The 15855-nt window shown below is 40.6% G+C and overlaps 1 protein-coding gene across 2 annotated transcripts in view; it reads right to left on the bottom strand.

Moving 5' to 3' along the window:
* Positions 1-754: 754 nt before the first annotated feature.
* LOC111958012 (olfactomedin-like protein 2A) overlaps positions 755-15855 on the bottom strand; it is a 31029-nt gene continuing 15928 nt past the window's right edge. For both annotated transcript variants that reach the window (XM_070436850.1, XM_023979177.2), the window contains 3 exons: positions 6898-7209; positions 6466-6651; positions 755-4540 (listed from right to left, as the gene is read on the bottom strand). In XM_070436850.1, coding sequence (XP_070292951.1) covers positions 3936-4540; positions 6466-6651; positions 6898-7209 — 1103 coding nt within the window. In that variant the 3' untranslated portion in view covers positions 755-3935. The remainder of the gene's footprint in view (positions 4541-6465; positions 6652-6897; positions 7210-15855) is intronic.

Here is a 15855-nt window from a genome sequence, read left to right as displayed (position 1 = left end):
ACAGGGAAGACATCCTCCTCCCTCATGCTCATCCTGACATGACCCTCCAGCATGACAATGCCACCAGCCATACTGCTCGTTCTGTGAGTGATTTCCTGCAAGACAGGAATGTCAGAGTTTTGCCATGGCCAGCGAAGAGCCCGGATCTTAATCCCATTGAGCACGTCTGGGACCTGTTGGATCGGAGGGTGAGCGCTAGGGCCATTCCCCCCAGAAATATCCGGGAACTTGCAGATGCATTGGTGGAAGAGTGGGGTAACATCTCACAGCAAGAACTGGCAAATCTGGTGCAGTCCATGAGGAGGAGATGCACTGCAGTACTTAATGCAGCTGGTGGCCACACCAGATACTGACTGTTACTTTTGATTATGACCACCCCCCCTTTGTTCAGGGACACATTATACCATTTCTGTTAGTCACATGTCTGTCGAACTTCAGTTTTTGTCTCAGTTGTTGAATCTTGTCATGTTCATACAAATATTAACACATGTTAAGTTTGCTGAAAATAAACGCAGTTGACAGAGGGTGTTTCTTTTTTTGCTGAGTTTAGAACATTTACAAATTAAAATCCTTTCTGTCAAATATTGTTTATCAAAGACTGTGACATTACGAATAAAAAAACTGCAGTGCTGTAATTAGTCATGCACTTTTCTGTGTAAACTTAACCAAACCATCAAAATAGATTCAAAATACGTACTAGTCATTAAAGTGGTTGTTTCAAAATAAATCAAATATGATAGTAAAATGCTCTAAAGATATTTATGCAAAACTTTATTTGAATTAGTGGTCTTCATAACTCTTCACAACGACAGTACATGCACTACATGCAGGTACAATCATTTATGACTCATCGTAGATCAGAAACTGTCAGAGGTTGATGGATTATAATTCCTTTAGAAGACGGTACTGTACATCTGTATGCATTTACATAATTGACCTCCATGACAGTTAATTTCCTATGAAGTAACGGTTTACAAATACGCCAAAATGATGATGACAGATGTAGTGACCGTGTAAATGTTACTAGCAGCAACAACCGTATAGTTTTCATTCAAACAAAAAATGAACATATAACTTTATACAAAATGTATGCAAAGCAACAACAATGGAGATATGAAGTATACATTTCTGGAAAATTACAAGTGAATACAAAATCTTCAGTTTAGAAACTCGTTTATATTGTTTTTGTGAGTTCATATACAGTACCAGTCAAAAGTTTGGACACACCTACTAATTCAAGGGTTTTTCTTTATTTTACTATTTTCTACATTGTAGAATAATAGTGAAAACTTAAACTATGAAATAACACATATGTAGTAAGCAAAACAAGTGTTAAACATGTGGGAACTCTTCAAACTCTTCAGTAGCCACCCTTTGCCACCCTTTGCCTTGATGAAAGCTTTGCACACTCTTGGCATTCTCTCAACCAGCTTCACCTGGAATGCTTTTCCAACAGTCTTGAAGGAGTTCCCACATATGCTGAACACTTGTTGGCTGCTTTTCCTTCAGTCTGCGGTCCAACTCATCCTAAACCATCTCAATTGGGTTGAGGTCGGGTGGTTGTGGTGCCAGGTCATCTGATTCAGCACTCCATCACTCTCTTTCTTGGTCAAATAGCCCTTACACAGCCTGGAGGTATGTTGGTCATTGTCCTGTTGAAAAACAAATGATAGTCCCACTAAGCTCAAACCAGATGGGATGGCGTATCGCTGCAGAATGCTGTGGTAGCCATACTGGTTAAGTGTGCCTTGAATTCTAAATAAATCACTGACAGTGTCACCAGCAAAGTACCCCCACATCATCACACCTCGTCCTCCATGTTTCACGGTGGGAACCACACATGCGGAGATCATCTGTTCACCTACTCTGCGTCTCACAAAGACACAGCGGTTGGAACCAAAAATCTCAAATTTGGACTCATCAGACCAAAGGACAGATTTCCACCGGTATAATGTCCTTTGCTCGTGTTTCTTGGCCCAAGCAAGTCTCTTCTTCTTATTGGTGTCCTTTAGTAGTCGTTTAATTGCAGCAATTCAACCATGAAGGCCTGATTCATGCAGTCTCCTCTGAACAGTTGATGTTGAGATGTGACTATTACTTGAACTCTGTGAAGCATTTATTTGGGCTGCAATCTGAGGTGCAGTTAACTCTAATGAACTTATCCTCTGCAGCAGAGGTAACTCTGGGTCTTCCGTTCCTGTGGCGGTCCTCATGAGAGCCAGTTTCATCATAACTCTTGATGGTTTTTGTGACTGCACTTGAAGAAACTTTCAAAGTTCTTGACATTTTTGGGGTTGACTGACCTTCATGTCTTAAAGTAATGATGGACTGTCATTTCTCTTTGCTTATTTGAGCTGTTCTTGCCATAATATGCACTTAGTCTTTTACCAAATAGGGCTATCTTCTGTATACCACCCCTACCTTGTCACAACTGATTGGCTCAAACGCATTAAGAAGGAAAGAAATTCCACAAATTAACTTTTAACAAGGTACACTGGCAGGTAGCCTAGTGGTTTGAGCGTTGGACTAGTAACCGGAAAGTTGCAAGATCAAATCCCTGAGCTGACAAGGTAAAAATCCTTCCATCTCTGAACAAGGCAGTTAACCCACTGTTCCTAGGCCGTCATTGAAAATAAGAATTTGTTCTTAACTGTTCTTAAGTTAAATAAAGGTTAAAAAAATTATAATAATTGAAATGCATTCCAGGTGACTACCTCATGAAGCTGGTTGAGAGAATGTCAAGAGTGTGCAATGCTCTTCAAGGCAAAGGGTGGCTACTTTGAAGAATCTCAAACATAAAATATATTTTGATTTGTTTCACACTTTTTTTGGTTACTACATGATTCCATGTGTTATTTCATAGTTTCGATGTCTTCACTATTATTCTACAAGGTAGAAAATAGTAAAAATAAATAAAAACTCCAAACATTTGACTGGTACTGTATATTCAAAGCATCCCTCATCCTCACTGAAAGAAACAATTTTAACAGTTAACACTACAGTACGCAGCAACATTTATACAAGTTAAAAAACGAACATCATCAATAGGCCTGAAATGACAATTACAGATGATCATAGTGCTAGGTGACAGGATAGAGTTTGATGGGCCATAAAAATCTAATGGGTGGAATAAATGAGCCATTCGTGATTTACAATAGCATCCCAATATAGAGTCCACATTGACCAGGAACCTTGTTGTGTAAGCGCATGGTATGCTGTCAAGTGTATTGGTTAGTATGCATTGAAAGAGGAATGTTGGCTGTTGAATCTAATATGGGCGCTGCTGGACTGTCCATAGATCCGGTAAAGAGGTCAATGGAACTTGACCAAAACAATGAAAATGCCATGGAAACGCCCGGGGGAAAGATCAGAATCTCCTCACTGCCCCCCATTAAAATGAACCTACATTTAGGTTATTGTTTATATGTGTATTTCACTATATGTTAAGGTGAAAATCAGAGTATCATGCTGTATGGATGTCAACCCCAACACATGTTCATGTCATCATCACCAATGAACTGCCTTACAGTTAAAAACAACATTGACTACCACCACCGATTTCTCAGTGCTAGCTACGCTACCAGCTTATTCGAACGAGAGTTACCATTTAGCAATTACTTCTTCTAAACCTGAACAGGGACTACTTCTAAATGTTATGCAGCAAAAACAACCAAATATATCAAAATTGGACTTTCGTAACCACATTGTAGGCCTGTTACAATACATCAATGATAATGGATTTGATGAATATCCACTTCCTTAGATCAGATTTGAATGTGCCCCAATCCGGTGTCCTTCTTCTATCCCCACGGTCTACGTTCCATTGACCTCTTTACCACATCTATTACTGATTATCTCTCTTAATCTCTATGGGGATAGTGACCTTGTCATGGTGCTGATGGCCTATACTTTACCTGAGAGCAAAACCCCTATGCTCATTGGTCAACAAAGTGTATGTTATATGTGATCTGGTGTCCATTGTCCCAGGCGTACAGGACCTTCTCCTTGGGATTGTAGTCGATCTGGGTGGTGTAGGCGTATTCGTTGGTAAAGGGCAGACGAGGGATAGCCTCTGAGTTGGTGTGGGTGTCGTAGGCATAGTTCACCTCCCCTTCCTTCTGGTTATAGACGTCCACAGCGTACAGCACCCCACAGATGATGAAGCAGTTCCCGTAGGAGTTCCTCTTCAGGCCCGTCCTCCAGGTGGTCTCCTTCTTCATGGACAGATCCCCAGGGTCCAGTTTACTGATGACAATCACCTCCTGCTGRGAGTAGTCATAGTCCGTGGCAGGGTAGATCACCCACAGCCCACTCTCGTCCACGGCAAAGTCAATGTCCGAGTGACCTCTCCACTTCCAGGGGGTGGTGTCCTCGTAAACCACGTCATGCAGGAGGGTCCAGGCAGCCACGTAGCGCATCCTCAGGTCGTACTTGATGATGTTCTTGGTGAAAGCTCTGTTGTAGTAAAATGCTCCGTTGTACACCACATGGCCTGTGCCGATCCAGTTGTAAGGCAGTTTGAAGAGGTTGCTCCAACGACCTAACAGGACCAAATATATACATGTTTAGCGAGCGCTAACTACATACCATGTTGCCCCCCCCAGACATGATGCTAACATCATGTAAAATTAAGAATAAATCAAGTCATTCTGGGTTTCACAGGTGTCACACACACACAAACATTTTAATAGTTCCATAAAAGTTTATACAATTGTTTCACATGAGAGACTGATTCGTTTCTGTTTTACTATCCCACTCCCTGCTGTCCAAACAGATGTTCTGTTATTAGGGTTACACTCATATCTGGTCACATCTGCTCGCTTACATTTCCACCTCAGGAAGTGTGATTTAGATAATGAATGAAGCTGCAGCGAAGGACAAAAACAACCCCATAGCACAGCACTTTTCCCCCCCGAGGCCAGCCCATGCCTCTAATCCCTCAGCTATGGCCAGTTCAAATGAGAGGCCAGCCCTGCCTAAGCAGGGATCACAGCCACTCATAGAGATACCTAGCCATCCGCACGCTGCTGTGAACTCACCACCCTACTGGATATCAGAGCAAAATCTCTGTACGCTTAGCAAGATGTTAGTGAGTTTCAAAAAACATTGTCCTAACACCTCTAAATCAACCAGGCTAGTCCTGTGAGAAAGATCATTTTACCCAGTCAGTTAAGAGGAGTAATCCTATTTCTCTCTCCAATTACTAGTGCAAGAAGGGGTGGATTTTTCCCACCCAGCTGTTTTAGGAACTTTGTGTGTGGAATGAAAAGCACAGTATGACAACTAAAACCTGCGAGTTTGAGTCTCAAGCTTCTATAGTGTATACTCACTACATTTCATGGGTCACTGTAGAGCAGTGGTCACCAACCTTTTCTGAGTCAAGATCACTTTGAGTCAAAATGCATGCCAGATCTACCACTCAGACAAAAAAGGACTTAAAAAACGTACGTTTATGCAACACTAACCAATTAAAAACAGTTCTGTTGCAATTAGGTTTGTGCAGTAGGCTATAGGCCCAATACATTATCACTGCATATTGACTACGCTTGAATTGTCCTGCCAATGTTGTTCTTCTCAGACCATTAAAAAATTATATTTAAAAAAATGTAGGCGTATGATAACACTGGTAATAGATCATTTGTTGTATTACCTGTGAGGCATAATTATTTGCTTATTGTTTTTACTGGACTGATGGCCTGCATCTGATGGTCAGTCTGAGGGGAGGGAGGGAGCATCAGTCAGGGAGTTAAAGCTTGGTCGCAAATAGGTCTTCCAAATGGACAATGACCCCAAGCATACTTCCAAAGTTGTGGCAAAATGGCTTAAGGACAACAAAGTCAAGGTATTTGAGTGGCCATCACAAAGCCCTGACCTCAATCCTATAGAAAATTTGTGGGCAGAACTGACAAAGTGTGTGTGAGCAAGGAGGCCTACAAACCTGACTCGGTTACACCAGCTCTGTCAGGAGGAATGGGACAAAATTCACCCAACTTATTGTGGGAAGCTTGTGGAAGGCTACCCGAAACACTTGACCCAAGTTAAACAATTTAAAGGCAATGCTACCAAATACTAATTGAGTAACATCTGACCCACTGGGAATGTGATGAAAGAAAGAAAAGCTGAAATAAATAATTCTCTCTACTATTATTCTGACATTTCACATTCTTAAAATTAAGTGGTGATCCTAACTAACCTAAGACAGGGAATTTTTACTAGGATTAAATGTTAGGAATTGTGAAAAACTGAGTTTAAATGTATTTGGCTAAGGTGTATGTAAACTTCTGACTTCAACTGTATCTCTCTATTTTGCATGAGAATACTTTGTAACAGATTTCCAAAATTAAAATCACTTGGATCAATTTGCTGTTGTTTTTACAGTCTTATGTCCAACAATTCAAATAAATACCCAGGCTGCTAGTTGGGGAACCCTGGTCTATAATATGTATCTCTCTATGCCATGCCCACCTTGCTTGAAGTTGTCCAGGTTTCGGAACTCCACCAGGTTGTTGCCATAGTAATAGTTAGTGACGTAGATCTTGGAGTCCTTTGCCAGAGGATCCTTCATCCAGGCTCCCTCATTCCGCCCATAGCTGTGCTGCTTCTCTGGGAGCTCGATAGACGCCAGGGTCCCCTCACAGTCTAGGATCTTCCCTGCCAAGTACAGCTCAAAACAGTCAACACAAAAACTACCAGACAAACTGGATAAATAATGGCCTGCATGAGTTTCCAATCATCCAATTTCACAGTCACACATTCTGGCAGCTAAACGTTACATGCTTATCTGTTACTGAACTGAACAGTCATAGCATTGACTGTCAGTATTGTTGTAAATGAGCACATTCAGTTGATATAGGGTGTAGTGTAGTGTACAGTAGGGTATTGTGTTGGTCAGGCTACCTGCTCTGTGTAGGATTGGCCGGCTGTTGTTGTCTGAATTGTCCAGGAAGAGCATGATGGTGGGAGCTGGTCTGTCTAGCCTCTCTACTCCTGCTGCACTGGTGGTGGTGGTGGTAGTGGTAGTAGATGGCATTGTGGTACTGGCTGTTGTTGTTGTTGCTGCCATTGTTGTCGTGGTAGTGACAGCAGTTTCTGTAGTAGTTGTCGACTCAGCTGTGGTTCCCTTTATGGTTTCCAAGATGATTTCAGCGCCTCCGTCCTCCGAGTGTGTCTCTTTAACGTGTTGGACGGTTTGAGTCTTGGCAGCGTTGTCTGAGGATAAAGGGATGAAGTATTGGCAAGCAGGCCATGGAATTTAGTTACTCAAAATCAAACTCTGGAGGGGCCTTGTCTTCACGAGTTTTCATTAGAATTAACTGGCTAAATTAGTCAAATAGGGCCTCAGAGCCACAGGCCCTGTATGAGCTGCTTTTGAGACCTCTGTCAGAGAGACAGACACTGTACAGTACCAGAGATTTCCCGGGGCCACATCAAAGGGGAATGCATTAGTTATGCAGCACACAGAGCATGCCAGCTTCCTCTCACTTTCTCTGTCCCCTCCTCTGTAACCAAGTGAGTCCTGCTGCCTCTGCCTCTGTCTGTTTGGATTCAGAATTCCACAGCCCTCACATGACATTTTCTTATCCTTGGCCATGGAGAGAGAATAGCAGAACAGAGGACAGTACCAGGAGGAGAGGGCCAGGCTGAGTCTGCTCGCCTCTGTTACTCATATTACTGGAAATGTATCAGTCTAACTGAAATCCCAAATTTCCCGCCTGAAACAAACTGCCATGAAGGTCATGGGTGTGAAGCAACACTATTTCTGAACAGACCGTTAACAGACAAGCGGAAAACATTATTTCAGATCCCTCCCATGTACTATACTCTGAATATCCGCTCCTCCCCTCAAGTAAACGCTATAGGGTCCTCATGTGTAAGCTGAACAGGTATAAGCACTCCTTCATTCCCATGTCCATCAAATACCTAAACAGCAAATAAGTAAAGTGTGTTAGTACGCCACTGACAGAATAAGGGAATATGCAAACTATATGAGAAGTGTATCATGCTAAGAGTAAAGTACAATGTATGTATTATGTTGAGTGTGTAATGTACAGTGTTTATTGTGTATACAGCAGTACTGTGTGTCTAAGACAATTTTCCCATTGGAACATTAAAGTTAATCCTATCCTGTCCTATCCTGTTCTAGCCTAGCCTACTCTCACTTCCTGTGCTGCTAGACACATGTGAGATAAAACGCCTCTCCCTGCTACATAAGCAGCGCATCTGCACAACACTCGCTCTCTGAACCTCATAGTGCCAGCCGTGCACGCTACCTGACCACATGTATCTGTTAAAGGCTTAACAGCAAGATAGAGAGTCAGGGAAAGCCTTAGGAATCAGGAGGCAGGCATAGATAAGAGAATGTGCTGTGGGTCTCTAGAGTCAAAATCACAGGTATTGTTGTGGTGAAGGAAAAGCCACATTGTCTTTATCTAATAGATGCAATTCACCTAGATGCAATTCACACGGCCCTCCTGTTCTTTGTGAGAGATTATGGAAAGTAAACTGATTCGCTTCACTGGATTGACAAAGGTGGCTGGACTCACCAAAGTATGGCTAAACGGCTAGGCATGGCAGAACACATGATCTAACAGCATATGTGCATCTGAACCTTGAGCAAACCTAGCACACCTATCCATTCAACTAGAGTTACCCAGCAAACCAAAATTGGTTCCCAGAACATTTGTTAGGTTGTAGCGAATGTTCTCATGACACAAAAAATTGTCCAGTCGTGCTGATGACTATAAAATGTTTGTATAAAACATTCGCCTGATGTTACTAGAACGTTCCTAGAACACATTTAATCTGTTCTTTAAATGTTCCCAGAATGTGTCTTTAGGTTGTAGGAACATTGTGGGCAAATAACAAGAGATTCCGAAAACACTTCAACCGTCCAGATAGAAACATTATCTGAATGTCAACCTATCTGGGTGCACAAAACATTTGATGTTGCAAGAATGTTAACCAAAAAAGCCCTTCTGAGTTCTTTAGAGGTTCCCAAAACACAAAAGTGTGATGACATTCATACAATGTTTACTTTAGGTTGCACAAGACATTCCTATAATGGTGTCAGAATGTTGACAGAACATCTGGTCTAAGCTCTTCCAAGGTTCACAGAACATTTAATGAAGTTATGCATGTTGTTTGGGATGTTACAAGAATAGTCTTGTGATATTCACACAGAGAACATTCCCACAATGTTGTACAGTGTTCCACAGTTTCCAAATAAGTCTGTTTTTATGACGTTCATAGCATATTTGTTTTAGGCTTAACATAATATTCCATTGATGTTCACGCAATATACATTTCACCTTGTCTTGGAGGTCCTCAGGACATGTTATATTTAAGTTTGACCTAATATTACCACAACATTCTCAGCATGCAAATGTCTAGCTCCTTAAAGAGCGACTGCCTTTAAAAATCAACAGATCCCTTAGAAAATAATCTATGTCGCATCAATTCAAGTCTGAAACAGTTATTCTAGTGATAACATTGACTACAGTGTAAATAGGATAATTTTGGTCATAAAGTCAGTTTCCTCTTAAATGGAGTTTGTAACATCTGTGTGTCACAACGGGTTAATTAAGGTTGGGGTTTGATTTGACGATATCCATTGGCCCACTAACATGGAGTGAACAGCTGCGGTGATTGCTCTCTATACAATAGCATTCACAGTGAGACAGACCTGCCCAGCGGCTACGACTTTGTTTGCATAAGACAACACGTCGCACATTTTTTTTACCTGAGAAATACTGTGCCAAACAACTTAGTTAAAGTGCATTCGCAAAGTATTCAGACCCCTTCACTTTTTACACATTTGTTACGTTACAGCCTTATTCTAAAAATGATTAAAACACCCCCCCCCATCAATCTACACACAATACCCCATATTGATAAGCAAAAACAGGTTTTTAGACATTTTTGCAAATTTAATAAAAATAAACTGAAATAGTATTCAGACCCTTTACTCAGTACTTTGTTGAAGCACCTTTGGCAGCGATTACACCCTCGAGTCTTCTTGGGTATGACACTACAAGCTTGGCACACCTGTATTTTGTATTTCTCTGCAGAACCTCTCAAGCTCTGTCAGGTTGGATGGGGAGCGTTGCTGCACATCTATTTTCAGGTCTCTCCAGAGATGTTCGATCGGGTTCAAGACCGGGCTCTGGCTGGGCCACTCAAGGACACTCAGAGACTTGTCCCGAAGCCACTCCTGCGTTGTCTTGGCTGTGTGCTTAGGGTCGTTGTCCTGTTGGAAGGTGAGCCTTCGCCCCCAGTCTGAATTCTTGAGCGCTCTAGAGCAGGTTTTCATCAATGAACTCTCTGTACTTCGCTCCGTTAATCTTTCCCTCGATCTTGACTAGTCTCCCAGTCCTTGCCGCTGAAAAACATCCCCACAACATGATACTGCCACCACCATGCTTCAACGTAGGGATGGTTTTGGCCAGGTGATGAGCGGTGCCTGGTTTCCTCCAGATGTGATGCTTGGCATTCAGGCCAAAGAGTTCAATCTTGGTTTCATCAGACCATATAATCTTGTTCCTCATGGTACTGAGAGTCCCTTAGGTGCCTTTTGGCAAACTCCAAGCGGGCTGTCATTTTATTGAGGAGTGGCTTCCGCCTGGCCACTCTACCCTAAAGGCCTGATTGGTGGAGTTCTGCAGAGATGGTTGTCCTTCTGGAAGGTTCTCCCATCTCCACAGAGGAACTCTGGAGCTCCGTCAGTGACCATCGGGTTCCTGGTCACTTCCCTGGCCAAGGCCCTTCTCCCCCGATTGCTCAGTTTGGCCGGGCAGCCAGCTCAAGGAAGAGTCTTGGTGGTTCCAAACTTCTTCCATTTAAGAATGATTGAGGCCACTGTGATATTGGGGCCCTTCAATGCTGCAGAATTTATGTTGGTACCCTTCGCCAGATCTGTGTCTCGGCACGATAATGTCTCAGAGCTCTTCGGAAAATTCCTTCGACCTCGTGGCTTGGTTTTTATTCTGACATGCACTGTCAACTCTGGGACCTTATATAGACAGGTGTATGCCCTTCCAAATCTTGTCCAATCAATTGAATTTACCACAGGTGGACTCCAATCAAGTTGAAGCAACATCTCAAGATAGTCAATGGAAACAGAATGCACCTGAGCTCAATTTCGAGTCTCATAGCAAAGGGTCTGAATACCTATGTAAATAAGGTATCTGTTTTTAATTTTTAATACATTTGCCAAAATTTCAAAAAACCTGTTTTCACTTTATCATTATGGGGTATTGTGTGTAGATTGACGAGGGGAAAAAATATAATCAAAATTTAATCCAATTGAATCAATTTTAGAATAAGGCTGTAATGTAACAAAATGTGGAAAAAGTGAAGGGGTCTGAGTACTTTCCGAATGCACTGTAGATGTAAAATTGCGCAACTAAAACATAATCTGCAATTTTTTTAAATGAATGACAGATTTCTTGAGTTATCTTAGATTAATTCTGGGGATTTTGAGTAAGTGAAATAGGCTTTCCGTGTCTACAGTGTCTCATGGAGGACAAACATCATTAACCAAATGCAGAATCGGTCAGAAAACACTCCTCCAAGACTGAAATCGCGTTACAGTGTTACAAGTACACAGCATATGAAGAGGATGGGAATATTTTAATAACTCAAACATTTTGTTCTGTTTCCGGATTGACCATATTAGAGTGAAAACCCCCCGCAAGGACACAGTTATCTCCTGGTGGCACAGAGGATTAATGATTTGGTTGCTGATTTGAGGATTGCAGGTTCAATCCCACATGTTCTTTAACTTCTTTCATATAGGGGGCAGCATTTTCACTTTTGGATGAATTGCGTGCCCATAATGAACTGCCTCCTACTCTGTCCCAGATACTAAAATATGCATGTTATTATTACTATTGATATAAAACACTCTGGAGTTTCTAAAACTGTTTGAATGATGTCTGTGAGTATAACAGAACTCATATGGGAATTCTGAGACTGGTCATTGTTAAACTCATCGCCTATTCAATTCCCTGTAATATATGGATCTGTTTGCACTTCCTACGCCTTCCACTAGATGTCAACAGTCTGTAGAATGCTGAATGAAGCCTATACTGTGATGTGGGACCGGATGGGAGGTGTTTGAGTCAGTGGTCTGGCAGATTGCCAGTTCTTGGTCACGCGCATTCCTCATGATATCGCCATGCGTTCCATTACTTATAGAGACTGAAAATAATTCTCCGGTTGGAACCTTGTTGGATATAAATGATAACAACATCCTGAAGATTGATTCTCTACTAAGTTTGACCAGTTTATTCGACTTGTAAAATAACTTTTTGAAGTTTTTGTCCGACGTTTGCCTGCATCTGCGCGAGCGTTTGGACACGTGTACTACACATGCTAGCAAAAGTATCTAATTGGACATAAGTAATGGACATTATCGAACAAAACAACGATTTATTGTGGAACTAGGATTCCTGGCAGTGCATTCTGATGAATATAATCAAAGGTAAGGGAATATTTAGGATGTAATTTCGTATTTCTGTTGACTCCAACATGGCGGAGAAATGTTGTTAAATCTGAGCGCCGTCTCAGATTATTGCATGGTGTGCTTTTTACGTAAAGTTTAAAAAAAATCTGACACAGCGGTTGCATTAAGAACAAGTGTATCTTTAATTCTGTGTAAAACATGTATCTTTCATCAAAGTTTATGATGAGTATTTCTGTTATTTGACGAGGCTCTCTGCAATTACTCCGGATATTTTGGAAGCATTTCTGAACATGGCGCCAATGTAAACCGAGATTTGTGGATATAAATATGCACATTATCGAACAAAACATAAATGTATTGTGTAACATGATGTCCTATGAGTGTCATCTGATGAAGATCATCAAAGGTTAGTGATTAATTTTATCTCTATTTCTGCTTTTTGTGACTACTATCTTTTGCTGGGAAAATGGCTGTGTTTTTCTGTGGCTATGTACTGAGCTAACATAATTGTTTGGTGTGCTTTCCCCGTAAATACTTTTTGAAATCAGACATGTTGGCTGGATTCACAACACGTGTAGCTTTAATTTGGTGTCTTTCATGTGTGATTTCATGAAAGATTGATTTTTATAGTAATATATTTGAATTTGGCACGCTACATTTTTTCTGAATTTTGGCCAAGTGGGACGCTATCGTCCCACCTATCCCAGAGAAGTTAACCATGTTTCTTTTGAGGAAAACTGTGGAATTGAGGCTCAGATACACTCTACTAAAAGAGAGGATGTATTTATTTCATCCAGATTTTTTAATCTAGCCAGAAATGCAGAATTTAGACTAACTGTAAAAATAAAACATTGTGTAAAAATGGACTGTTCAACTTTTTTAAAAACACACCCAATATAATTCCTACTTTGAGTCGCTTGACATGGTCCCCCCTCTCTTATTTTTCATGATCTGAAAAGCAAAACTGATCCTAGATTAGCACTCAATAGTTTTGGATACATTGTAAATATGGGCCCAGCAGTATGCCGTATATAAAGAGGATGGGTGACGTGATGGTGAATAACTCAGTTATCGGGTATATCCCTGGGTTAGTTATGTGTAAGAAGGCTAAAAAGGAAGAATGGAATTCCTGATTGACCATACTGCCACACTGAAAAAAGAAGGCGTAAGAGAACTTCTCTGGTGTAGCAGAAGATAAAAAACCTGACTTGGGAACCAAACATTGCTGGTTCAAACGCCACATGTGCATATTTTCAGTGTATGAAGTGTAAAGATATAGTTGTGTTTCTACTGTATGATTGAAGGCTGTTCCAATGTGCTCTAAACTAAAATGCTGTGTGGCCTACACACTGTAGTAGGCCTACAATACAGTACTCAAATGCAAATTGCCATGAAATCTGTAGAGAAACATACAGGGATGTATTCCAATCTGCTTTAAGGAGCTACACATTTGCATGCTGAGAATGTAGTGGTAATGTTAGGTAAAACTTAAATATAACATGTTCTGAGGACCTCTAAGACAAGGTCAACTGTAGAGTACTAGTCAAAAGTCTGGGCACACCTACTCAGTCCAGGGTTTTTCTTTATTTTTACTATTTTCTACATTGTAGAATAATAGACGACATCAACACATATGGAATCATGTAGTAACCAAAAAAAGTGTTAAACAAATCAAAATATATTTTATATTTGGGATTCTTCAAAGTAGCCACCCTTTGCCTTGACAGCTTTGCACACGCTTGACATTCTCTCAATGTCTTCACTATTATTCTACAATAAAGAAAAACCATTGAATGAGTGGGTGTGTCCAAACTTTTGACTGGTACTGTATATTGTGTGAACATCAATGGAATATTATGTTAAACATAAAACAAATATACTATGAATGTAGAAACAGACTTATTTGGAAATTGTGGAACATTATGCAACATTGTGGGAATGTTCTGTGCAACCTTTGTGAATATCACAAGAATATTCTTGTAAAATTAAGGGAATGTCCTGTGCAACCTAACTTAAACATTGTATGAATGTCATCACAACTGAGCATATTTTGTATTTTGCTAACCATGTGTGTGAGGTGTTGATAAAATAATTTAAATGTTGAAAGATAATGATGAAATAATTCCACTCTGAAACCTTATAATTGTATGACATTGATTAGAATCATAAAATTATAATCTGATGATGTGTGTAGTTTTAGTCAGGATTAGGTTAAACAATGTATCTGTATAGTGGAAAAACACAGACTGTCTGAGCAAGGCGTAGCTTCGGAGCCAACCTGGCTAGGCCTCTTAGAGACTTGGGAGAGGACAGGGAGTACTTCTCAAGGTCTCCCTAATCTCGGGGGAATGGAACTATCGGCTGGGTAGTGATACACAGTGGTGAGAACTGTGGAGAAGGATAAAACTCACTTACTGTTTGTGTGTATGTATGTGTGTAGGACACCTACTGTTTGTGTGGAAGTATGTGCGCAGCTATAAAATTGATATTTTTGTATTCTTGACTTTAGAACGTTCTCTGAATAAACTGTACTAGCCTTTTGCATAAGCTGAGTCTTTGCCTAATTATTATTATACCCATGGTCTTACAAACCTCGGGGATTAGTCAAAGCTATTGATTGTTAATGATTATCATTGTGGATTGAAAATTCTCGTGACAGGTGTATACTTTTGTTTCAAAGTAGATTTGTTTAAGACTACCAAGAAACACTGTGTGACCCTGATTTAACCCACTGCAGTAAAAGGTTTTAAGATGGCGTGTCGCCTTGTTAATGTCCAAAAGCGGAAGGCTCTCTTTCCATTTCTCCTGAAAACCAGAATCTCCAGTTGTTGGGGACTCGGCAGAGGCTAGCCACAACCTAACCAACGTTCTGGGAACTTTCACAGAACCAATTTTGGTTTGCTGGGAAACGTTACTTGTACATTGTGTTATTACATTACCTGGAAATCTAATGAGAACTTTTGGAGAATGTTCTGTGGTGTTGTGCACAACATTTTTGTGAATGTTAGGAGAACAAACCAAAGATATTTATTACATAAAAAAAGTTTTGGGGACGTTATCATACTAATGTTAGATAAAACTCTAACTAGAGATGAATGGGAATCTTAGCTAATGTTCTGGGAATGTTCCCGGTTTGCTTGGTATTGAGTATTAACTATTCTGTAATCACTCCCTCTTCAATCAGGGTTGATTGGAAAATGCTTTGTTTAAAAGAAGACATTGTATCATCATATCTTTGTACTCCCTGACGAAGGCCATGCAGCCGAAACGCTTCAGAGTTTTAAAATCTTTGTTCCATTGAACATGCTATACAAATAAAGGCATTTTTATTAATTATATGAAGAGTGCCTTGGTCCTTCTTCCTTTTTGTAAACTTAAAGAGGATTTGAAGG

The sequence above is a fragment of the Salvelinus sp. IW2-2015 genome, linkage group LG33 (genome assembly GCF_002910315.2).
Source record: "Salvelinus sp. IW2-2015 linkage group LG33, ASM291031v2, whole genome shotgun sequence".
Taxonomy (NCBI): Eukaryota; Metazoa; Chordata; class Actinopteri; order Salmoniformes; family Salmonidae; genus Salvelinus; species Salvelinus sp. IW2-2015.
This window is presented reverse-complemented; position numbering and strand designations above follow the sequence as displayed.